This window comes from Chrysemys picta, chromosome 22 (genome assembly GCF_011386835.1).
Source record: "Chrysemys picta bellii isolate R12L10 chromosome 22, ASM1138683v2, whole genome shotgun sequence".
Taxonomy (NCBI): Eukaryota; Metazoa; Chordata; order Testudines; family Emydidae; genus Chrysemys; species Chrysemys picta.
In genome coordinates, this window is record NC_088812.1 from 14,303,759 (window position 1) to 14,326,923 (window position 23,165).

General features: G+C 65.3%; 2 protein-coding genes across 7 annotated transcripts; one reads left to right on the forward strand and one right to left on the reverse strand.

Moving 5' to 3' along the window:
• Window positions 1–8: 8 nt before the first annotated feature.
• Window positions 9–10,607, forward strand: LOC101931490 (solute carrier family 26 member 10). Of its 2 annotated transcripts, XM_024100917.3 has the most exons (18): window positions 9–166; window positions 981–1,091; window positions 1,498–1,655; window positions 3,649–3,813; window positions 3,968–4,120; window positions 4,335–4,417; window positions 4,570–4,717; window positions 4,948–5,061; window positions 5,499–5,576; window positions 5,988–6,083; window positions 6,723–6,829; window positions 7,198–7,267; window positions 7,605–7,778; window positions 8,193–8,247; window positions 8,593–8,678; window positions 8,781–8,835; window positions 8,935–9,041; window positions 9,293–10,607. In XM_024100917.3, exons 2-18 carry the CDS (start codon window positions 983–985, stop codon window positions 9,329–9,331), a joined length of 1,797 nt encoding a protein of 598 aa, XP_023956685.2. In that variant the 5' UTR covers window positions 9–166; window positions 981–982; the 3' UTR covers window positions 9,332–10,607. The 2 variants fall into 2 exon arrangements, with proteins under 2 accessions (XP_023956685.2, XP_042701777.2); XM_042845843.2 differs by lacking the exon at window positions 7,605–7,778 and having other exon boundaries at window positions 35–166.
• Window positions 9,928–23,085, reverse strand: B4GALNT1 (beta-1,4-N-acetyl-galactosaminyltransferase 1). Of its 5 annotated transcripts, none has more exons than XM_065575573.1 (10): window positions 21,816–22,327; window positions 20,808–20,981; window positions 20,560–20,666; window positions 20,249–20,286; window positions 17,569–17,749; window positions 14,484–14,585; window positions 13,928–14,118; window positions 13,696–13,836; window positions 12,562–12,799; window positions 9,928–11,851 (listed from the first exon to the last, which is right to left on the reverse strand). In XM_065575573.1, exons 1-10 carry the CDS (start codon window positions 22,124–22,126, stop codon window positions 11,637–11,639), a joined length of 1,698 nt encoding a protein of 565 aa, XP_065431645.1. In that variant the 5' UTR covers window positions 22,127–22,327; the 3' UTR covers window positions 9,928–11,636. The 5 variants fall into 5 exon arrangements, with proteins under 5 accessions (XP_065431645.1, XP_065431646.1, XP_065431647.1 ...); XM_065575574.1 differs by having other exon boundaries at window positions 13,928–14,115; window positions 21,816–22,322; XM_065575575.1 differs by lacking the exon at window positions 20,808–20,981 and having other exon boundaries at window positions 21,816–23,085.
• Between the last annotated feature and the right edge of the window lie 80 nt (window positions 23,086–23,165).

Sequence of the window (23,165 nt, forward strand, 5' to 3'; positions counted from 1 at the left end):
CCCCGCCGGGCGGCCCGGGGCTGCCGCTGCTCCGGGGCGGCCGCCCTGCGGCTCCTGCGGCGCCGGCTGCCCATCGCCGCCTGGCTGCCCGGCTACCGGCCGGGGTCCTGGCTGCTGGGGGACGCGCTGGCCGGGCTCACCGTGGGGATCGTGCACATCCCACAGGGTGAGCAGCTCCCCCCAGCCCCGGCTCCCCCGTTCCCCCTGCCCCCCAGCCCCGGGGGGACCCGATCTACGCTCTACCCCCGCCCCAGCTGTCCCGCGTCCCGCATCTCCCCGCGGGCTCGGGCGCCCCAGGGCGGGTAGCTGCCGGGGGTCCGGCTGCGCGGCGGCCGGTGGAGAGACGGATCCCAGCTCTGGGAGCGGTCCTGGCCGCGGAGCCCCGAGGCTGTAGGGCCGCCCTGCGCAGCTCTGCCGGGAGCCACTTGCACGGTGACGGGAGAGACAGCGAGCGGAGCCGGGACTCCTGGGTTCACTCCTGGGGCAGTGGTTAGACTTGGGACAGAAGGACTGGGAGCCAGGACTCCTGGGTTCTCTCCCCAGCTCTGGGAGGGCAGTGGGGTGTGGTGCGTGAGATCAGTGGGGGCTGGGAGCCAGGAGTCCTGAGTTCCATTCCCAGTTCTGCCTCTGACTTGCTGTCCTTCCATCCCTCTGGGCCTCAGTTTCCCCCTGGGTGTGGTGGTAACAAAGCCACGGAGAAGGGCAAGGTATAGACAGGCTGGACCCTGTGGTGCTGACTGGATCTGGCCTCAGTTCCCCTCTGAAACAGGAGACTTCTGTTTGAGGGGGCTTCTCTGACCCCCCCCCGACCCATCTCAGTCTGTAAATCTCGCCCTCTTGCCGGGGTCTCTGGGCGGGGGTGTAGGAGCGTCCCTGGGCGATCCCCGAGACGATGCCGCTCAGCCCTTAGGAGAGCAGGGGGGCAGTTATGGTCTCGGCTGCCCCCAGCTCACCCCTGTGCCCGTCTCGGGTCCCCACAGGCATGGCCTTCGCCCTCCTGGCCTCCGTGGCCCCCGTCTACGGGCTCTACACCTCCTTCTTCCCTGTCATCCTTTACATGCTCTTTGGCACCGGGCGCCACGTCTCTACTGGTGAGTGAGCCACCCATGCCCAGGGCTCGGCGGGGTTAAATGGGGGGGGGTCTGGTTCCTCGGGCATCGCTGTGCCAGCAGCCTGTTCCCATGACAGTGGGGGAGCGGGGTGGAGATCCCCATAACCAACCAAGGGGCTGAACAGGGCCCCACCCCGCTGGTGCCCTCCCAAAGCTAGGAACATGTGGCTGCCCAGCTGTGCCCTCCCCAGAGTGTGGGGCATGGGGGAGTCTGTGGGGTGGTATGCAGGGGGGCAGAAAATCCATGGGAGATGGGGCTAGAGACAGTGGGGGGGGATGTGCGCATGGGGCGGGCACTGGAGGGGCAGAGGTGGGGGCGGGCAGGTGGCGCTGTCTGGGCAGGAGGGCAGGCCTCCCAGGGGCTGTCTCCCCCTTCCCCTGCCCAGGCACCTTTGCCGTGGTGAGCCTGATGACGGGCTCCGTGGTGGAGCAGCTGGTGCCCTGGCCCCTGGAGCCCAACGCGACCAGCGCGGTGCTGGCCCGGGTGGAGGAGCGGCGCATTGGCGTGGCAGCCGCCATGGCCTTCCTCGTGGGGCTCCTCATGGTGAGTCCGCGCCCGCCGGGCTGCCGGAGCCTGGGGCAGGGACCTTCCCTGGAGATAGTGGGAGCGGCGGAAGGGGGACAGGGCATGGATGAGCGGAGGGGAGTAGGGCAGGGATCCATTCCGGGGGGGGAGGAGGGACTCCAGGGGGGGCAGGGATCCATCATGGGGGAGGAACCCTGGGGGGAGGTGAGTGGGGCAGGGGATGCATTGTAGGGAGGGGGGAGGAGGAGCCCCGGGGGATCCATTGGGGGGGAGAGGAGGGACACCAGGGTGAGAGGGAGTGGGGCAGGGATCCATGTGTTGTACTTAAAGTACCGCACAGGATCTTTTCAGAGGGAATAAGACAAAACGCCACATTTATTAGTAATACATGTATTCATTAACACTGTATTATATGCATATAATATATTACACTCACACACACACACACACACACACAAACACACTCCGTCTTGTTGTTACCAATTAGTTGCTCCCCTTAACTTCACTGGCCAGGTGAGTTAGATGGGGGAGGGGGTGGAGCCGGGCTTCTGCCGATCCGGATCGATGCTCCCATGTTGACAAGACGAGACGAGACCCGGGGTCCTCTGCAAGACACCTCACTTTTATAGCAGCTTTTCTCTTATGCAAATCTAGACCAGATTGAAACTCTGTGTCTGTGTCCATTGGTCCTTTGTGCTGCTTTCTTTTGAGTGTTGTCCCAATGCTGCAAAGAGGGTGTTTCCAAAAGAAGGTGCTCGCTTCTAACCCCCCAGGCCGTCGGTATGTCTGCTTGTCTTTAATGAGCCCACTTGACACGTTTTATTGTTCTTGGGTCTGGCTCCCAGCCCCTCTCCAACAGTTGAGGCTGTCTGGAGGTGCTGCCTTCCATGCCTTGCTCATTCACACCTCATTCATTCAACAGGGCAATTGATTAAGAGGGGGGGGGGGGGAAGAGCTCTTGTTCTACTGCTAGCAAACAGAAATTTTTCTTCTATCTTATTCTATCCTTAGGGGCTATAATATTATACCAAGGGCAATGCAAAGTTTCTAAATGAGGCTTTGATACAAAGTCCCATGAAAGCAGAGGTCACACATGGGTAGACCCACCACAAGGTTATATGAAGAGGCACAATGTAAAGTCATATGAAAATTATCAGAGATTTATCTACACATGGCGGGGGGGAGGAGGGATCCATTGGGGGAAGGGGAGTGGGGCAGGGATCCATGGGGAGGGAGAGGAGGAATCCATTGGGGGAAGGGGAGTGGGGCAGGGATCCATAGTGAGGGAGGGGGGGAGAGGAGGGACCCCAGGGGGAGAGGAGGGGAGGGGGGATCCATGGGGAGTGAGAGGAGGGACCCCAGGGGGAGGGGAGTGGGGCAGGGATACATGGGGAGGGAGAGGAGGGACCCCAGGGGGAATGGAGTGGGGCAGGGATGCATGGGGAGGGAGAGGAGGGATCCATTGGGGGAAGGGGAGTGGGGCAGGGCTCCATAGTGGGGGGGGGGAGAGGAGGGACCCCAGGGGGGGAGGAGAGGAGGGGAGGGAGGATCCATGGGGGGGGAGAGGAGGGACCCGAGGGGGAGGGGAGTGGGGCAGGGATCCATGGGGAGGGAGAGGAGGGACTCCAGGGGGAGGGGAGTGGGGCAGGGATCCATGGGGAGGGAGAGGAGGGATCCATAGTGTGGGGGGGGAGAGGAGGGACCCCAGGGGGAGAGGAGGGGAGGGGGGATCCATGGGGGGGGAGAGGAGTGGGGCAGGGATGCATCGTGGGGAGGAGGGCAGGGATCCATGGGGAGGGAGAGGAGGGACCCCAGGGGGAGGGGAGTGGGGCAGGGATCCATGGGGAGGGAGAGGAGGGACCCCAGGGGGAGTGGAGTGGGGCAGGGATGCATCGTGAGGACGATGGGGGGAGGGATCCATCTGGGGGGGGAGAGGAGGGATCCTGGGGGAAGGCACTGGGCACCATGCCCTGCCCCGGGCACTGCTGACATCCCTCCCCCTGCCCCCCAGCTGGTGATGTTCGTGGTGCAGTTGGGCTTCCTGGCCACCTACCTCTCAGAGCCCATTGTCAAGGCCTTCACCAACGGGGCTGCGCTGCATGTCCTGGTCTCCCAGCTGCCCAGCCTGTTGGGCCTGGCCCTGCCCCGCCCCACCGGCTCCTTCACCATCTTCAAGGTGCGTCCGGCCCCGGGGGGGGGGGGGGGGGGGGGAAGGAGAGCGTGGGGCAGAGGCGAGAGAAAGGGCAGGGAGGCGGAATGGTGGGGGAGGGGAGCTGGGAGCAGGCTCTCCCCCTCCCCCCACTGCGTAATGCACCCTGTGCTGCCCCCAGACGCTGGCATCGGTGGCGCGGGCGCTGCCCCGGACCAACGTGGCCGAGCTGCTCATCTCTGTCCTGTGCCTGGCCCTGCTGGTGCCCATCAAGGAAATCAACAGCCGCTTCCGGAGCAAGCTGCGGACGCCCATTCCAGGGGAGATCGTGGTGGTACGTACCCCTGCCCTGCCCGGCTCTGCCCGTCCCCTGCGCTGCCTCCTTCTGCCCGGGGCTCCCCCGGCCCTGCACCTGCAGCCAGGTCCTCTGAGCAGCGCGGGGAAGAGCCGGGGGTTGGGGGAGCGGGGGTGGGTGATGAGCCGTGGGCATGGGAGGGTCGGCACCACCCTGGGCGGCATAACACGCCGGCCCTCTGCTCTCTCCCCAGGTGCTGGCGGCCACTGGCGTCTGCTTTGCCTCCTCCCTGGACACGCGCTACGAAGTGCAGATAGTCGGCCACCTGCCAGCTGGGTAAGGAGTCCCCAGGGCCCGCTGCCCACCCCCTCTGTGACCTCACATGGGGGCAACCTCAGTGTACCCCCAGGCTGCATCCCACGGGGACTGGACCAGCACAGCCCCTCTCGCCCCACCCAGCCTGGTGACCGCCTCTGTCTCTCGTGCAGGTTCCCGCAGCCCCAGCTCCCGGCCCTGCAGTCGCTGCCCCAGGTGCTGGGGGACACGGTGGCCATTGCTTTCGTGGCCTATGCTGTCTCTGTGTCGCTGGCCATGATCTACGCCGAGAAGCACGGCTATACCATCAACCCCAACCAGGTGTGTGGGCCGGACTCGGGCTGCTGGCAGAGGGCACTGCCCTGCCTGGCCTGGCCCCTCTATTGCCAGCGGCTGCCCAGGATCGGGGCCCCCTTCCACCCACCTGGCCCCTCTTCCAGCTGGAAGGCCCAATGTCTCACCTGCCCCTGGTGCATCTGGGCTCCCTCCTGGCTGGTCCCTGTAGCCCTGACCTGTCTCTGTCCCCTCCCCCTCCTCCCCCCCCGCCACAGGAGCTGCTGGCCCACGGTGTTTCCAACCTGGTCTCCTCCCTCTTCACCTGCTTCCCGAGCTCAGCCACCCTGGCGACCACCAACATCCTGGAGAGCGCGGGGGGGCACACGCAGGTATGGGAGCACAGGGGGGGGGGCTGCAGAACTGGGGGTGGGGCCATGGGGTGTGTCTGGAGGGTGAGTTTCTCATGCTCCCTAGCTAGTGGGGTCCCCCCCTGCAGAACTGGGGGTGGGGCCATGGGGTGTGTCTGGAGGGTGAGTTTCTCATGCTCCCTAGCTAGTGGGGTCCCCCCATTCCTCCCTGCAGCCCTGGCTGGCTCATGCAATGAGTTTGCCAGGTCTCAGCTTGGTGGCCAGTTGGCCTGTGTGGCTGGGCACAATCGGAGCCCTCTCCTCTGCAGACACCGGGCAGAGGAGGCTGGCACTGAGGCCTCGAGTGGGGCATGAAGGGTGGGGGGCTTCTCTGGGGTCTAGGGCTTCCTCTGTGCCGCCCTGCATTCCCTCACCGCCCGGGCGGAGCCTGCCCGCTAACCCGCCCTCCTCTTCTGCAGCTCGCTGGCTTCTTCTCCAGCGCGGTGGTCCTCATGGTCCTCATGTGGCTCGGACCCCTCTTCCGCTACCTGCCCAAGGTGAGGCTGGGGGCGTGCGCGTACCCTGGGGAAGGTGCCCCACCCCCATCGCCCCTGGGGCGTGCCAAGCCCAATGCCCCCTCCCCATTGGGCACAGACTTCCCTCGTGCCCAAACACCTTGTGTGCTGGTGGGGGTTTGCCCTCGCCTGGGGGATCCAGCCTGGGTTGGGTGGGGGCTCCTGGACGACGGCAGACACCCCACTTCCTCCTACCGAATGGCTGGCTGCCCCTCCCCCACTAGCAGCTGCCCCCCCACCCAGTGACTAGCTGGCTCTTCTCTTCCTCCTCCCCCCCCCCCCCCCCCCCGCCCCCGTCATCCTGGGAAGAGCTCCCTTCCACGGCTGCCTTGGCACCAGCTAGCACAGGGCAGGGGCTGGCAGCTCGCCGCTCATGCCCGTTCTCCCCCCTAGGCTGTCCTGGCCTGTATCAATGTCACCAGCCTGCGCCAGATGGTCCTGCAGTTCTGGGACCTGCCCGAGCTCTGGAGGGTCAGCCGGATTGACTTCGTAAGCCGCTGCGACCCCCCCAACGCACCTGTCCCCGGGCAGGGCGGGGCGGGCCCTGGGTTTGGTGCCGGAGCCGGGCATGCCGCTGCCCCAGGGTACGGGGTGTGCATTGCCCTCCAGGAGCTGTTCCGGGCCTGCTCCACCCCACTGAAATCAGCCGGAGCAGAGGACTGGGGCCCAGTACGTGCCAACTCCCCCAGAGGCAGAGTTCTCCGGCCCATGGGGCACCAGCCTCGATGGACCCATGGCGTGATCAGGGCTGTGCTCCTTGGTTACTAGCATTAGGGGGGGTTTCGATGACCTGGAGATGCCCCATTGTGCCAGGGCAGTGCCTGGCACAGAGCGAGACGGTCCCCGAACTCCCAGTCGAACTAGACAAGGGGTTGGCAGCACAGAGAGGGCAGAGGCCCCAGGGCGCACAGCAGGGCCGTGGGCCTAGTACCTGGCTCTCCAAGTCCCCACTGGGTGCCCCACCCACTAGACCACGCTGCCTCCGGAGACTCTTAGGGTAGATTGGCCCCTGGTGTAACCTCACTGGGTCCTGTATGTGTGACCAGCAAGTGTATGAGCCCCGGTGGGACCAGCTGGCCAGACGTCTCCCTTCCCCGTCTCCCCTCTGAGCCCGCACTCTCGTTTCAGGCTGTCTGGGTGGTCACCTGGCTGGCCGTGGTGGTGCTGAATGTGGACGTGGGCCTGGCCGTTGGGGTCGTGTTCTCCATGATGACAGTCATCTGCCGCACGCAGAGGTACCGGAGTGCCAGGCGCCCTGTCCTGTCCCACGGCCGGGCTCGCTTGCTGGCAACCTGCAGAGCCAGGGAGCTGCATCCGGCTCTGGCATGGGCTGGGGGGCAGCTCTCTCCGCCCCCTGCTCCAGGCACAAGCCCCCCAAGGAGCCGGCCGGCCATGGCTGCTTGGAGACCTGGTGATCAGAGGAGGAGGAAGACTGGACCAGAGTTTCGAGGCAGGAATCTGCCTTCCCAGCTGCTGTCCCTGTCTTCGGCCAAGGCACTCCTGCTGGGGGAGATGGGAATCTCTTCTCCAGCCGGGACCGGTGCCGGCCCAGCCTTGGCACGGCCAGACGCCTCCCCGCCTGATACGCCTTCCTCTCCCACAGGGCCGAGTGCATGGCGCTGGGCAAAGCGGCCGACACGGAAATCTACCGGCCTGTCCAACGCCACAGCAAGGTACGGGTGCTGCAGGGCCTGGGTGTGACCTGGGGCTCCCAGCCACCCACCTGGGGCAGGCTGGCTGAGAGCGCTGGGGAGTGGGGTACATTGGGAAGGATGTGGGTAGGGGCTTGCCCTGGGCTCCATTCGGATGGCACCCAGACTGGCCTGCGTAGGGGGGTGTCTGTGTCCCGAGAGGCAGGGCTGATCTCTCAGCCCTCTTCCCGACCCCCATGGGGCAATTCAGCACCCAAACCTCCCTCTCTGTTTGGGGCGGGGGGGGGCAGACAGACACCCACACCCACGGCCTGCCTCCCATGCTGCAGCCAGCGCTCTGTCCCCCCCCCCCCCCCAGTGCTTTGAGATCCCTGGCGTGAAGATCATGGCTTACCACGCCCCCATCTACTACGGCAACCGTGACTTCTTCCGCGAGGCGCTGAGCCGGCAGCTGGGCCTGAGCCAGCCGAGGGGCGGCCGGGGGGAGAAGGCGCTGCGGGCCTTGGAGAGTGGGGCCCAAATCAGCACCGTGGTAAGGGGGCCAGCGGAGACCTGGGGAGAGACTATGCGGGGGGTGGAGGGGCAGCTCAGTCCTGGGGTGTGGGAGCAGGGCAGATAGGCTCGGACTTGCCCAAATCCTGCCCGTGCCCGTGGGCCTGCTGGCCCCAGGATCCTGGGTGAGGGGCTGCTTTCCCAGGAGTCCTCCCCCAGCAGAACCCAGCTGCCAGCACGTCTCTGGAGATGCCCAGCCCTGGCCTAGTAGCGGCTTCTCCCCCGCACCCTGCCCCTGCTGTGGGGTCCCCTTGCCCTCCCCACTGGAGGTGGGACTTAGCTTTGGGCTGGAGGTGGCAGGGGGTATCTTGGGGGGCGGGGGATCCTGGCAGGGCCCTGGGCAGGGTTTTGGGTGACCACAAAGGTGGCATTAACGGGCTTGTGTTTCCCTCAGGAAAACTGTGTCCCCAGCTCTGTGCCCAATGGGGGAGCCGGATGCCCCAGCTCAGGTACGCAGGGCCCCCCCGCAGCTCCCACTCTCCGGTTGGGGGGGTGCGCTGGTATGGGAGGGAGCAGGTGTCTGTCACAGGTCCCAGCAGACCAGGTGGCACGCACTGGCCCCCTTGTGTGTGTGTGTGTGGGGGGGTCTCGGCAGGGCAGAGTGGCAGCAGAGTCTCCCAGCCCCCGCCCCTCTGTAGGGAGGGGTCTCCCTCTCACTGGCAGATGTGCTCAACGGTGTGGGGGCCCATCTGGCTGGGATCACGGGGCCTGGACCTCATGGGTGTCTCCGCAGAGCTGCCCTATCCTCCCGCCGGGGGTCCGTGCTATCACCCCCTCCCCTCTTCTCCGGGCAGGCGCCGCGGGCAGGACCCAGGCCGCCATCCTCGACTGCAGCGGGATTGTTTTCGTGGACACCGCCGGGGCCCGGCTGCTCATTCAGGTACCTGGGGCGGGGGGGCCATGGGGGCAGGTGGGACGCGGGGCTGGGATGTGGCTCTGCCCACTCCTAGAGATGCCAGCCTGCGCTCTCCTTGCCTTGCAGATGTGCGTGGCGTGCCAGAAGGCCGGCATCCACATGAACCTGGCAGCATGTAATGGTGAGTTGGGGGGCCCTGCCCCTCTCCCAGCCCCTCAGTGCCCAGCACTGCGCCGAGGGGGCTGGGCTGAGCTACGTCTCCTCCTTTCGCTTGCTGCAGGCGAGGTCCTGGAGACGCTGACCAGCAGCGGCCTGGGGCAGCACCTCTCCCCACAGCAGGTGTTTGTGACGGTCCAGGACGCCCTCGCATCCATCACGCAGACCACGGTGAGGGGGCTGGCGCAGGGGTTCCTCTCTAGGGGGCGCCAGTTCTAATCTGGCTCTAGGCCCAGGGAGGCTGGTTGGGAGGGGGGGGGGGGTCTGATCTGGACCTAGACTGAGTGGCTGGCTGGCCTAGGGGGTGGGGAATGGGACATGGGCTCCCCCACCCCATTCCTGCAGGACAACTGGCCTTGGCAGGGGTCTGGGGGCAGAATGTGACTCGTGCCCAGGATTCACGCTGCTCTGTTTCCACCCAGGAAAAGGTGGTCGAGAAGAATCCGGCGATCTGGGTGTAGGGGACCCTGCCAATGGACCGCGGGCACTGCCCGGACTGTAGGGCCCCCGGGACCAGACTGGCTCTTGGGCCGTAAAAGCAGGTTGATCTCCAGGTGCTGTGAATTCCTGCTCTGCCCACGGGGCCTCCCCGGGACCAGGGGCCAAGGAGTCGTTCGCAGACCACAGAGCCGGGGTGGGGCAGTTGCCTGCTCCCAGGATGGATGGAGCCTCCGGCCCCAGGTCTCCAGAGCGGACTGACCTACAGCGAGCGGCTCTCCTGGCCGGCGCCCAGGCAGGGGGGCAGGAGTGGCGCAGGGCAGAGGAGGCAGCGGCCTGTCTGCCCCTGCAGGCCCCCCAAAGGATGTGGGGTTCCTTCCTTTGCCAAGACAGTTATGGGGGCTGGGCCCTCTACAGCTGGTAGGAGCACAACTGGGGCCACTGGCAGTCTGGGTGGGGGGGCTCTGTGCCTCATCCCTCCCCCTCTCAAGGGGGGGCCTCTCCAGCGCCAGGGGAAAGAAAGATTCACCCCACCAGCTGCAAGGTGATGGGGCCAGGACAGGAGCTGGAATTTAACCCCTCTCCCGAGACTCTCAGACAGGGTTTAAACCACAGAAAGGAACCAAAATCCCTTTATTTTATTGTCCTCCCCCAATTGTCTGTGCTGGGGGGGGGTTCAACTCCCACAGCCCCCCACCCCCACCCCCAGGGGGTGCTTTAGCTGCTGGTGTCACAGGATGGCATGGCATTAGGGCAGGTGTCCCTGACCCCTTCACGCAGGGAAGGGACAGCAGGGAATGTGCTTTGGCAGGCAGGGGCCTCCCCCCTGCATCCAGCCCTCCTCCCCGCCCCCCCGGCAGGGTTGAGATGGAGCCCAGGGAATAATCCCCCCCCCCCCACACACACACACTCTCTGGCTGATTGCTGGCCCTGGCCCCCAGCACCACCTCCGCAGGCTGCATCTGTCCTCTCAGCCTGTGCCTCCTGCCCCCCTCCCATACCATGCTCCCCCAGGGCTGCCCCTAGCCCCAGGCTGGCATCACACTACCATCTTCCTAGCAAGGAGAGGTACGGTGCAGAGCTGGGTCACTGGAGGGGGACATTGCAGCCAGTGGGGGGACACAGCCTCTAATGTTACTGCCCCACTCGTTCGGAGGCCAACGTTTTTAAAAAACAAACCAAAACGTACAAAGTTTTTCTCTGGTTCTGCTAAACGATGACTGTAGGACTCGGGACAGAGGGGGCGGGACATGGATAACCTTTAGGGCAAAGAGAATACTTGCCTATGGATTTTTTTTTTTAAATAAAAAACATCTTTTTCCCTTAAAACCTCACCTCTCTCTCCCTGTAGAAAACAGCAGCTGGGGATGGCAGCTCAAGCATGCCATCTGCCAGCCCTGGGTCTCCTGTAGTGCAGCCTGGCAGTGCCCGGCTCCTCGGTCGCTCACATTAAACACACGCGTGCGTGACACAAACGGTCCCAGCGTTCTGCCTCCAGTTCCCACAGCGACCAGCCAGCTCCTGCCCCCCCGTATCCTAGATTAGAAGCCAGAACCCTCGGCCTCGTCCAACGCTCTGGTCATGGGGCCTTCTCTGAGCAGTGTGGGGCTGGCCCTTCGCCTTGTGCCCACGCTCTTGGATTCTGGGTAGAAAGAGTCCCCACGCTCCAAAAGAGATCTCAGCCACCGGCCGACACTGGGAATGACTAGTCCCCCCCACATGGCCGTGCCCCCCCCAACCCAGCCATGGGCGTCAGCCCTTCCCCTTGCTCAAGGGGCTGCCCCCCCGCAGTCTTTGGCACTTGACGTTGGCAATCTCCCAGGGATGGCAATGGGGGTGGACTGGCTATAACCACTTGGCACAAAATAAAATGGGGCCCTGGTGCTTGTCCTGGGGCAGCTGGGAGGGGCGGGGGCTGTGCCGGTTCTCTCCTGCGGGGGGCGTTGGAGAAATCTGGCAGTGAATGGGGGCAGGTCTGTAGTATAAAACAGCATCTCCTGGGGAAGGTGGGGGTTTGGCCACTGGGATGCTGTAAGCTCTTCCCAGCCAGCCCTCAGCCCCCATCCTGTGGATTTCCCAGTATCCCACGGTGCGACTCTGGCTTCCCCTAGGGCCTGCTGGGAAAGTGGGGGAGCCTTCCGCCCCCCATGGACACAGCAGGGCATAGGGATGGCGCTGGGTCTGGAGGCACCAGAGAGCTGGGGTAGCAGGGGTCACCTCCCTGGCCTGGTACAAGGATAAAAAGCCCCAGCTCCATGGGGTGGGGGGGAATGGGGCTCTCCCTGGGGTCCGGCTCACTGGCAGGGCGGGGCCGGTAGCCCGGTGGGGCTAGTTGCTCGTCATACACTTGAAGCGGTTTTTGAAGTAGAAGAGGCCGTGTTTGACGCTGACGCTGCTGTCGCCCGAGGTGGGGTAGCGGAACTTGGCGTACTGCTTCTCGCTCTCCGACTTCTGCCAGGGCAGCTTGAGCTTGGAGGCGTGATCCACCACCACGTCGGCGCACGAGCCCACGTGCAGCACGCCCAGCCCGTCGATGAAGAACTCTGCCGGGGAGAGGGCACGGGGGTCAATGCAGGAGGGGCCGGGTCAGCCGGCCCAGCAGTGTATGACTGGGGGTGGGTGCGGGCGGCTGTGGGCAACGGGGATTGAACCAGCATCCCAGATCCTGGGTCTTCCCCCTGAGACACTCTCTGGTGTTCCCTCCCACTGACCCCCTCCCCATCCGGATGCACTGTGGGGACAGGTTGCCCAGGGCTCCTGGGCACCGGGCGCTGCCGCCCCTTGGGATTTCGGGAACCAGGCCCCAGAGGCAGGAAACTGCCACAAAGCATCTTGTTCCCCGGGTCCTAGTAAAAGTGGCGACTTCTGTTTGGCTTGTCGGCTCTCCGGGTGGCACCGGCCTGCCTGGCTAACCGGCATGCGGTAACGCTGATAGCCCTATTGCCTCGGTTGGCCAGGGACCCCCGTGTGCCCTGCAATGGAGCCCCATGTTAGCACTCCCATGCCACAGAGAGGGAAACTGAGGCAGGGGGAGGTGACCAATGCCACAGTGAGTCAGTGTCAGAACTGGGGATAGAACCTAGGAGTCCTGGTTCCCCCCAGGCTCTAACCACTAGACCCCCACTCTCCTCCCAGAACTGGGGATAGAACCCAGGCATCCTGGCTCCCAGCCCCCACCCCTCCTGCTCTAGGCACTAGGCAGGTGCTACAGTGGTGTGGTGCAGCCCTGTCACGAGCCCTCCCCCGCACTCACCGAGGTGGGCGACGCGGCTGAGCCGGGGGTCAAACCCCACTTCCAGCACCTTGGCCGTGCGGGCCAGGAAGAAGTTGACAACGCCGTCGGTGACCACACAGCCGGGGAAGCCCTCGAGGAGGTGGTGGTAGCCCTGGCGCGTCTGCAGGCAGTCGCCCTCCTCGCCCCCCGCCTGCACACTGATCTTCTGCCGGTAGGTGGTGGTGACCCCCGTGATCTCCCGCACTCCGCCCCCCACCTGCCAGACACGCCGACGTGAGCAAGGGGATGGACGGGCTGCCGGGGGCAGCACATGGGGCCCTTGGCCAGCTCCCTCCTCCCCTGGGGACCATGGGCCAAACCCCCCCTCCCCTAGACCAGCTCCCCCGCTCCCCTGGGGGCCTTGGGTCAGCTCCCCTGGGGGCCTTGGGTCAGCTCCCCCACCTCTCTTGGGCCACCTCCCCCGCTCACCTGGGGGCTCTGCACCAGCTCCCCCTCCCCTGGGTCTCCCTCCCTCCCTCCCCTGGGGGCGGTGTGCAGGGAGCTCCAACACCTGCTTTCTTTCCTGTGACCCGTTGTGCCCCGCTGCCCCCTGGGGCGAGGACTCGGGTGCCCCCAATGCACTGGGGCGGGAGCCGCATGGTGCAGGGGATAAGGATTTGGGGGTCCCCGTCCAGCTGGGACAGCTCCTGCGACTCCCACCATGTCATGTCCCGCAGTGGCCACTAGGGGGCTCCCCTGCCCTCCCTGTGGCGCTGGCCCCATGGCTCCATGCTGAGCTGTGGGGGTGGGGGGGACTTTGGAATCCCACTCTCAGGAGTCCCCCCCTCCCCCTGCCCAGGTGTGGCCGAACTCCCCCCAACATCCCCAGCCAGGCACGATCTGGGGTAGGGATAGCTCAGTGGTTTGAGCATTGGTCTGCTAAACCCAGGGTTGTGAGTTCAATCCTTGAGGGGGCCATTTGGGGCAAAACTCTGCCTGGGGATTGGTCCTGCTTTGAGCAGGGGGTTGGACTAGATCCCTCCTGAGGTCCCTTCCAACCCTGATAGTCTATGATTCATAACTGTACATCCTGCAATTTCCCCACTCTGCCCCCACAAGGCATGACCGGCCTCCCCCATTCCCCCCCAGGTGCAGCTGCCCCGCCCCACTCACCAGGTCCAGGCTGGTTTTCTCCAGCACGTCCACCAGCTTCTCCACCCGGGTTCGGGGCGTGAAGATGAAGTCATCGTCCACCCACAGCACGTACTTGGTGGTGACCTGGGAAATGGCCAGATTGCGCCCTGCGAACCAGCCCTGGGCGGGGAAGCAGGGGACACATCAGTGCCTGGCCCGGCCACCCGAGCCCTACCCGGCCCTGAGCCCCAAGAGCCGGGTCTCCCCGCACCTTGCCGAAGGGCATGAAGTACTGCTCTATGTGGGGGCCCCCCACGGCCTCGGGGTGCTGGCTGTCGTCCGCGATGATGATGGTCACCGTGGGGTAGAAGCGGCGGATGCTGGCGATCAGCACCCGGAGCTTGTCGTACCGCAGGAAGGTCTTGGTCGCAATGGTGACCAGGGCGCTGATGTTGTAATCTGCTGGGAGAGGGGCAAGAGGTTTATGGGGAAGGGGAGCAGCACCCCAGGGAGGGGGGGAACCTGCCTTGGGGGGGGGGACAAGCTCCCCCCGCAATTCCAGCCTCAGACAGATCTGCTGGGTGCCATCTGCTCCAGCCACTAGAGAGCTGGACAGGCAGGGGGAGAGGCTGAGATAGGATTCAGGGGACCCCAGTCATGCGGGGAGGTGCAGGCAGGATTCAGGGGGACCCCAGGTTGTGGGGGATAGTGGGGGCAGCCTTGACCCTGAATACCGTGGGCTGACCTTTCCCTCCCCACTGCAGAAGCCCGTAGGTCACCCGGCACAAGCCCCCCACCCCCGATCCTGGCGCCCGCCTGGCACTCACCTCCGCCATCGCCCGGGGTACCTGGGTTATAGAGCTTGGGCGTGGGCGCATGGCGGATTCGGATGGTGAAAGACGCCTGGTGCCCATCGGTGGCAAACTGCACTGGAAAACAAAGGGGGAGACGGGCACTAGGAGGGGGAGGGGTCAGTGCAGAGGAAGTTCTGGGGTACAGGAGCCCCCCCGTCAGGAGGGGTCCCCCAGGGGCCCAGTACCCCCCGGCTTCCATGGCGCTCTCTCCTCTCTCCCGCAGCCCGGAGGGGGGGCCACCTCGACACAGGCCCCCTTGTGCTCCCGTCCCACAGCAAAGCCAGCCTTGTCCCCGGCTGGCCCCGGGACGGGAGGAGACAGGCCAGCCTCGTTGCCCAGCCAGTCTCTGCGGTTTGGGGGCTGGGAATATTCCCCTCCCCACAACACCACAGCCCTGGGGGCAACTGCCCACTCTTTACGGTGCCCCGGATTGGCTTCCCCCACCTGGTGTTTTGCAGCTCCACCCATGCCAGGGCTGCCTGATGGCACCGGCTTCTGCCCTCTCCTCTGGCCTCCCCCATGTCCTGAGCCCCCCTCCCCAGCCCCCTGCTCCGGAGCCTAGGAGCCCCCCTCCCCAGCCCCCTGCTCCGGAGCCTAGCACATGAGTGACAGCAGCCCCCACCAGGGAGAACTGGGGTGTGACCCAACGGGCTCCAATCAGAGGCTGCTGGGAGGGGGAGGAGCTCAGGCCAAAGGGGCAGACGTTAGGGGTGATGCCCCAGAGAGGGGAGTGCTGAAGACAGCACCAGCCTGTGGCCGCCCGCCCCTTGGAAAAGCAGGGGGGTGTCAAAGGGGGAATTTTCTGCAATGTTCAGAGGAGGCCTTTGTGTGCCGCAGTTTCCCTCTGGACTTTGCCGTGCTACCCGGGGATGCAAATGGGTTCCAGAGCTGCTCCCGGGGCACAGCAGGAAACCCAGCGGTGGTGGTGGTGGTGGTGGTGGTGGGGCAGTCAGGAGACAGCCTGGGGTGGAACGAGCGGGTGGTCGTTAAAGGACTGGCTGAAACTGCCCCAGATCAAGGGAGGGGCTGCAGGATCCAGACAACGGCCTGCCAGGGGGCTGCGTAGCAGCTGGGGTGGAGCACCAGATCCCAGGGACAAGTACGGGGCCTGGCTGGGGCGCGGCTTTGGACTGGCCAGAGAGGAAAAGGGGAAGGGGGCTAAACGGGAGGGTGGGAATATAACACTGATGGGTGTGTGGGGGGTGTCTTTTAAAAACTGCTCCATTCTGTGGCTGCCCCCCAATTTCTGTGGTTGCGTCACCCTGACCGACCGGGCAATACCCTGGAATAATGCCCCATTGTGTCGTGCCCTTGTAGCAGGGACTGGGGAAGCTGAGTGGGTCGCTGACCCCAGCTGTGGCTGGTTTAATGAGGGCCCTTATAAGAGGGCTGGGGGGAGATGTGGAGAGGGAAGGGCCTGGCTGCTGGGAGCTGAGCAGGGTCCCTAGAGTGGAGCAGGGCTGGGGAAAGGCCAGAGGAGCTCTGGCCTGGAAACCCCTCAGGTTGCAGGCCTTGCTAAAGGCTAAGAAGGGTACTGGGGTTGCAGGGGGCAGGCCAAGGGTAGGCAGAGGCAGTAGGTCCAAACCCTCCTTGCCAGTGATGAGTGGCTGATACTGCAGGCCGCCCCAGTGAGTGGGGGCTAGATGGTGACTGGCAGTAGCCCAAGACTGAGGTGAGGTGGGGATAGGGGGTTGGGAGACTGCGGGGTACTGCACGGGGCGGAACCCTGAGGTAAGGGGCTCCGGGGTCCAGGAGGGACACCAGGGCCAGCGGCAAGCGAGACACCGGCCTGCAGAGGGCGCTCCTGAGTGGACAGAGCTAGTTCCCAGGATGACCAGCAGGAGGCGCCGCAGTGGTGAGTCATTGCCCTGTTACAGCCCGGTACTGATCCTGCCCTCTCCATGAATCAGAGAATATCAGGGTTGGAAGCGACCTCAGGAGGTATCTAGTCCAACCCCCTGCTCAAAGCAGGACCAACCGCAACTCAATCATCCCAGCCAGGGCTTTGTCAAGCTGGGCCTTAAAAACCTCTAAGGAAGGAGATTCCACCACCTCCGTAGGCAACACATTCCAGTGCTTCACCACCCTCCTAGTGAAATAGGGTTTCCAAATATCCAACCTAGACCTCCCCCACTGCAACTTGAGACCATTGCTCCTTGTTCTGTCATCTGCCACCACTGAGAACAGCCAAGCTCCATCCTCTTTGGAGCCCCCCTTCAAGTAGTTGAAGGCGGTTATCAAATCCCCCCTCACTCTTCTCTTCTGCAAACTAACTAACCCCAGTTCTCTCAGCCTCTCCTCATAAGTCATGTGCTCCAGCCCCCTAATCATTTGTGTTGCTCTCCGCTGGACTCTCCAATCTGTCCACATCCTTCTTGTAGTGTGGGGCCCCAAAACTGGACGCAATACTCCAGGTGTGGCCCCACCAGTGCCGAATAGAGGGGAATAATCACTTCCCTCGATCTGCTGGCAATGCTCCTACTAATACAGCCCAATATGCCGTTGGCCTTCTTGGCACCAAGGGCACACTGCTGACTCGTATCCAGCTTCTCGTCCACTGTAACCCCCAGGTCCTTTTCTGCAGAACTGCTGCTTAGCCAGTCAGTCCCCAGCCTGTAACAGTGCCTGGGATTCTTCCGTCCTAAGTGCAGGACTCTGCACTTGTCCTTGTTGAACCTCCTCAGATTTCTTTTGGTCCAATCCTCCAATTTGTCCAGGTCCCTCTGGACCCTATCCCTACCCTCCAGCGTATCTACCTCTCCCCCCAGCTTAGTGTCATCTGCGAACTTGCTAACGGGGGAGGTGACTGACTGGCCCTCCCCTCCCTGCCCTGCACTCTCCACCCTCCATGCCTGATTGGCCCCCTGGGACGGACCCACGTCTCCTGGTGCCAAGGGGGGGCACGCAGGGTCACAAGCCCTATACTGGAATGTTCTGTCGGGGGTTTATGGCCTGTTGCAGGATGGTACCCCCCCCAAGTATTGCCCCTTGCCCCACCCCGGGCCAGTTGTCAGATTCTCACGCCCCCCCCCCCCCCCTCGCGGCGCCGGGTGCCCACCTGTGTCCGCGGTGTTGGGGTGGAAAAGCGTGTTGGTGTAGGTGACGAACTGCAGCTGGCGGTTGAGGTTGTCCAGCTGGGTGGCTGACAGCGAGAGACACGTCTCCCCCTCGCCCTGCGCCTTCACCCCCTCCACCACCGCCGCCACGTCGAGGGTGCCCAGGGTGGCCGTCAGGGTCACCTAGGGAGGGGGGGAGAGGGAGGCAGGGTTAGCGCTTGGGGCTAGGTGTGGCGAGGGGGCGGCTGGTGGCAAAGGGCACTGCCCCTGGCTCGGGGATGGGTGCTGGACTGGCACTGCCTGGGGAGGGGCGTGTGACGGGTGACCATGTGTCCTTGTGCTGAATACGAGACCCCTGGTAAAATTTTGCATATTCAAGCGAGTTCCACCACCATCAAGCAGAACTGTGCAGTACAAACGTTCAAATGAACACCAAGTTCACTGCCCCTCTGTTACAAAGGAATGCCACTAGCTGGATTCTTTTCATTTATCTTCTTATCTTATCGCGCGCACAAACTCCCGTACACCGCTCCCACGCAGGGCTGGGGAGGTGACGACTGGCCCTCTCCGCCCTCCATGCCTGATTGGCCCCCCAGGACGGACCTGCCTCTCCTGGTACTTACCGCCGCGTCGGCCTGAGACAACATGCGTGGGGCACACAGGGTCACATGCCCCACCCCGCCCGATTTCTGCCAGGGTTCACACCAGAATGTAGCCAGCCGCAGCTTTTCCACCATAGGCGTGCGCACGGGGTGTGCCCAGGCACACCCTAATGCAGGGGTGGGCAAAGGGCCCCACTCTCCCAGCGCGGCAAGCCGCGGGGTCTGCGCTCCCAGGCCGGAGCGCCCGGGCGAGCACAGCAAGTCGCCGGGCCCCTCCCCTGGAGCCATGTCGCCACGCACGCAGCGCTCTGGGGACCGGGGCTGCGCGCTCCCGCGGGGCAGCGTTTGGCTCTGTGGTGAGGCAGACACGCTCCCCCCTCCCCTGGAGCCATGCCGCCATGCACGCAGCGCTCTGGGGGCTGGGGCTGCGCGCTCCTGCGGGGCAGCGTGTCTGGCTCTGCGTGGAGCCAAACATGCTGCTAGGAGCCTCATGGTAAGGGGTCCGGGGACGGGGGGGTTGGATAAGGGGTGGGAGCAGTCAGGGAGCAGGGTGGGTTGGATAGGGGGTGGAATCCCGGAGAGGTGGTTAGGGGCGGGGTCTCTGGAGGGGGCAGTCAGGGAGCAGGGGGGTTTGGATGGGGCATGGGAGTCCCAGGGTCTGTCGGGGGTGGGGGTGGATAGAGGTCAGGGCAGTCAGGAGACAGGGAGCAAGGAGGGTCCTGGGGGGGCAGTTAGGGTGGGGGGAGTCTCTGGAGGGGGTGGGGGGGTTGGATGAGTCAGGAGTTCTGGGGGGGCTGTCAGGAGGCAGGGGTGTGGAGAGGGGTTGGGGCAGGCAGGGAGTGGAGGGGTTGTATGGGTCAGGCGTTCTGGGGGTCTTGTCAGGGGGTGGGGAGCGGTTGGATAGGCGTGGGAGTCCTGGGGGTCTGTCTGGGGGCGGGGGTGTGGATAAGGGTCGGGGCAGTCAGGCGACAGGTAGGGGGTAGGATCCTAGGGGGGCAGTCAGGGGACAAGGAGCAGGGAGGCTTAGGGTGGGGTCCTGGGGGGCAGTTAAGGGCAGGGGTCCCAGGATGGGGTATTCGGGGACAAGGAGCTGGGGGGTTGGGAGTTCTGAGGGGGGCAGTCGGGGGGCCCGGGGCAAATTGCCCCCCTTGCCCCTCCCCCCGGGCGGCCCTGAGAAGGAGGGTGTGGATGAGGGCAGGGGCGGGGCTAGGGCAGGGTGGGGGCGGGGCTCCCTCGGTGCACACCCGAATGAAAAGTGCTGCGCACGTCTAGGCTTCCCGCACTGTGCGGGAGGGACCGGAGCTTGTCCCTTCCTGCCCACCTCCAGGCTACCGCTGGTCGCCCCCAAACCCAGCCGCCGCTGGCCCCCAGCTGCAGTGCAGGCAGGAAGGGGTTAAGGCTGTGTGGAGAACCTGACTGCAGGGGTGAACTGGGGCAGAGAGGTGGCCCAGCAGGGGAAGGGGCCTAGCACCGCTCCAGAGCGGCGGAGAGGCCGCCCCGTGCCGGGGCGGTGCGGGGCTTTGACACACGCAGGGCTCAGCTCCTCCTGGCCAGCGCCCCAGGCTGGAGGGTCTTGGGTTCTCCCGGGACGCCGGCCCAGCCAGAGGCGGGGGGATGGAGGGAGCTGAGCGCTCCGTCCATGGGCTGGTTCTCCACACAACGCTGGGAGCGGGCCGCGCCCCGCCGGGGGGTGGGGTATGGAGGAGCAGCGGGGCTGGAGGCGGGGGCAAAGCAGGGAGAGGACAGCGAGAGGGGGAGCACGTAAAGGGCCCGTGAGTGGGCAGCAGAGGCGACACGTAATGGCTGCCGCCTGCCCGCACTCGCCAGCCACCGCAGCTCACCGCGCGTAACCAGCGCCGGCTGGAAACGGGACAGGGAGCGGGGCCCTGCTGGCCGGGAGCCGGCACGCAGCAGGGCAGCGGCCGGCCTCGCATGCTGCATCTTCGCCCCGCCACCAGCCTTGCACATCCACCCCCGTCGTCAGCCGCTGGCCCCCATGTGCCAGCTTCCACCAGGCAGCGCTGGAGCCTCACCCTGCACCCCCCCCCCCCCCCCACGGTGAGCCCCCTTCATGCCTTACCTTGTACAGTTTACTGCTGGCTGCCTGCAAGCTGAGCCCTGGGGAGGCATGACACGGGATTAGTGAGACCCCAGGAACCTCCCAAATCACTGCCCCAGCGAGCTCAGGTCCTGCCCACTGGTCGTCCCTGGGCAGCAGCGCCCGGGGGCAGGGAATGAGTCAATAGGGGCTGCAGTGTCCGGCCCCAGGCCGTGTGTGCCATCCCTCCACCCAGCCCCTTCGCCCCCATCACCACTGGCTCTATTCCGTCCTGGGAGCAGGGGGTGGGTTGCCCAGAAGTGGGGCTGGCAGGGCAGGCTTGAGACACTCACCGGGGATGAGGATAGTCCGGAGCGGGCGCACCTCCACGCCCTGGGCAGGGTACTCCAGCGGGGAGTTGGCTCTGACGATCAGCAGCTGGTCAGCTGGAGACTGGGTCCTGGGGGGGAAGGAGGGAGTGAGGGGGATAGGCCCAGCTCCGGCCGTGCCCCAGGCAGGAGGGGGCGGGGGCCTCTCTGGCTTTATGACCCAGGCGTGAGGACCCTCCCCAGCCCTTTGCCCCCTCCCCAGCGTGACTCACCGCTGCCGGTAGCTCTGGTACTCCTGTTCCCGGCTGCTGCGGAGCCGCGCCAGCTCCGCGGGGCCGAGGGCGGAGGCGAACTCCAGCGAGTAGAGGTGGCTGAAGAGCTGTTTGGGGAAGGGCAGCTTCCCGCCGGGCGCCACCTCGCACAAGCAGGAGTTCCTGGGCAGCAGCCTGCGGAGACCAGGGACCCGGTCACGCCCGCCTGCCCCTGCCCCGGGCCAATACCTGCCTGCCCCTGCCCCAGGCCAACACCCCTGCCAGCCTGCCCCTGCCCCGGGCCGATACCTGCCTGCCCCTGCCCCGGGCCGATACCTGCCTGCCCCTGCCCCGGGCTGATGCCCCTGCCAGCCTGCCCCTGCCCCGGGCCAATACCTGCCTGCCCCTGCCCCAGGCCGATGCCCCTGCCAGCCTGACCCTGCCCCAGGCCGATACCTGCCTGCCCCTGCCCCAGGCTGATACCCAAGCCCCAGCCTCCCTGCCCTGCCCTAGGCTGATACCCCCGCCCCCGCTCCTGCCCCGGGCCGATACCTGCCTGCCCCTGCCCCAGGCCAATGCCCCTGCCAGCCTGCCCCTGCCCCAGGCCGATGCCCCTGCCCCAGGCTGATACCCAAGCCCCAGCTTCCCTGCCCTGCCCTAGGTTGATACCCCTGCCCCCGCTCCTGCCCCAGACAGATACCCCTGCGCTTGCCCACCTGCCCCTGCCCCAGGCTGATGACCCCATGGAAGGGGTGGGGACCCCAGTGCTGGGAAGAGGGGGGGGAGTCTGGGGACCCTCCCCCCACGAGCAGGCAGGGCTCTGGGGAAGTGTCCACTGGGGAAGGGCTGGGAGCCAGGAAAATCCACTTCCCAAGGCCCATCTCAGGAGCCAGGCTGCAGCCCTACCCGTAGGGGCCAGTCCCGTATCCACCCCAGCCAAGGCCCTGCTGGGGCTTCCCCAGCCCTGGCCACCCCCTCCCGGCCCGCCCCCCACCCATCCCCAGGATGGGGTCGGGCAGAGGTCCTTACTCGACGATCTCCTCCTTGAGCCGGAAGGGGATGTGGGCGAACTTGTTGGAGGGGCCCAGCAAGGGCTCGCCCAGCAGCTGCTCGGGGGCTTGGTCTGGCCGGTTGCGCAGGTCGACTGTGCTGTAGGACTTGGGCAACCAGACGTGCAGGTAGAGCAGGGCTAGGGATGCCGTGACCACCAGCAGCAAACACAGGGACTTCTGCACCAGACGCATCCTGCAGGGGGCAGCGGGGAGGTGAGTGGGGGTGCCCCATGCCGGCCGGGGAGGGGGGATCTGGGCTGGGGGCTCCGGGGGGCCCCAGCCTGGCATGTGGGTTCAGGGACTGCGCCCACTTCCGTCTCCGCTCTGTTTGGCTCCCAGCTCCAACCAGACTTTGCTTCCCGGGTCAGTTCTTGGCCCGGCGCCCCTTTCCTAGCCTGGACCCGCCAGTTGCGGTGGGACGTTGCATCACGTTGACTTAAAGATTAATCTCAACGCCCTGGAGACCCCAGGACCACCTAGGAGGGTTGGCAGTGCTACCTGGGGCGCTGGGCAGCTGCTGGGGGGGGGTTCAGAGGGGGGGCAGGGGGTTCTGGATTCTCACCCTCCCCGCCGCAATGGAGATGGGGGCCCAAGAGGGGAGGGCTCCGAGTGCGTGGAACTTGGGTGGACCTGCTTTCAAAGGGCATCGGGCTGGATCCACGCTGCCAGGGCAAAGGGTAAAATGCTGCTGTGCCAGCCTGCGATACCCACCCCCCGCTACCCCCACAGACCTGCTTCTGCCCCCAGCGGGATCGGCTTCTGGTGCCTCCCCGTTGACGGGGATGGGCCTGGCTCTCAGCCCTGTTCCTCCCCGGGCAGCCGTTTACACTCGTGCAAAGCGGGTGTGAAATCGGCATGGCACCAGTTATGCACAGGGGAGTGGGGGACCAAAGCCGGTGCAAGGCAGCACAGCTTCCAGCCCCCGGGAAAGTGGGGCGGAGCCCACAACCCAGCCTTGGGAGCTCGTGCTGTCTGCCCGAGGGAGCTGGCTCGGCCCTGGCTGGTGCCAGCGGGTGAAGCAGGGTCTTTGCTGCAAGGGGCATGTTTGCCAACAAACAGAGGGCGAGAGGAATGCTGGAAAACTCGTTTAACTGCGGCGCTGCTGGGCCGGCTCTGAGCTGGGTGCCAGGCTGGCAGAGCGGCTCAGCACCCACCGGCCCGCGGGGCTGGCTGCGAGGAAGGGATCCTGCCCTAGGGTGACCAGATGTCCCGATTTTATAGGGACAGTCCCGATATTTGGGGCTTTTTCTTATATAGGGTCCTATGACCCCCCCCCCAACCCCGTCCCGATTTTTCACACTTGCTGTCTGGTCACCCTATCCTGCCC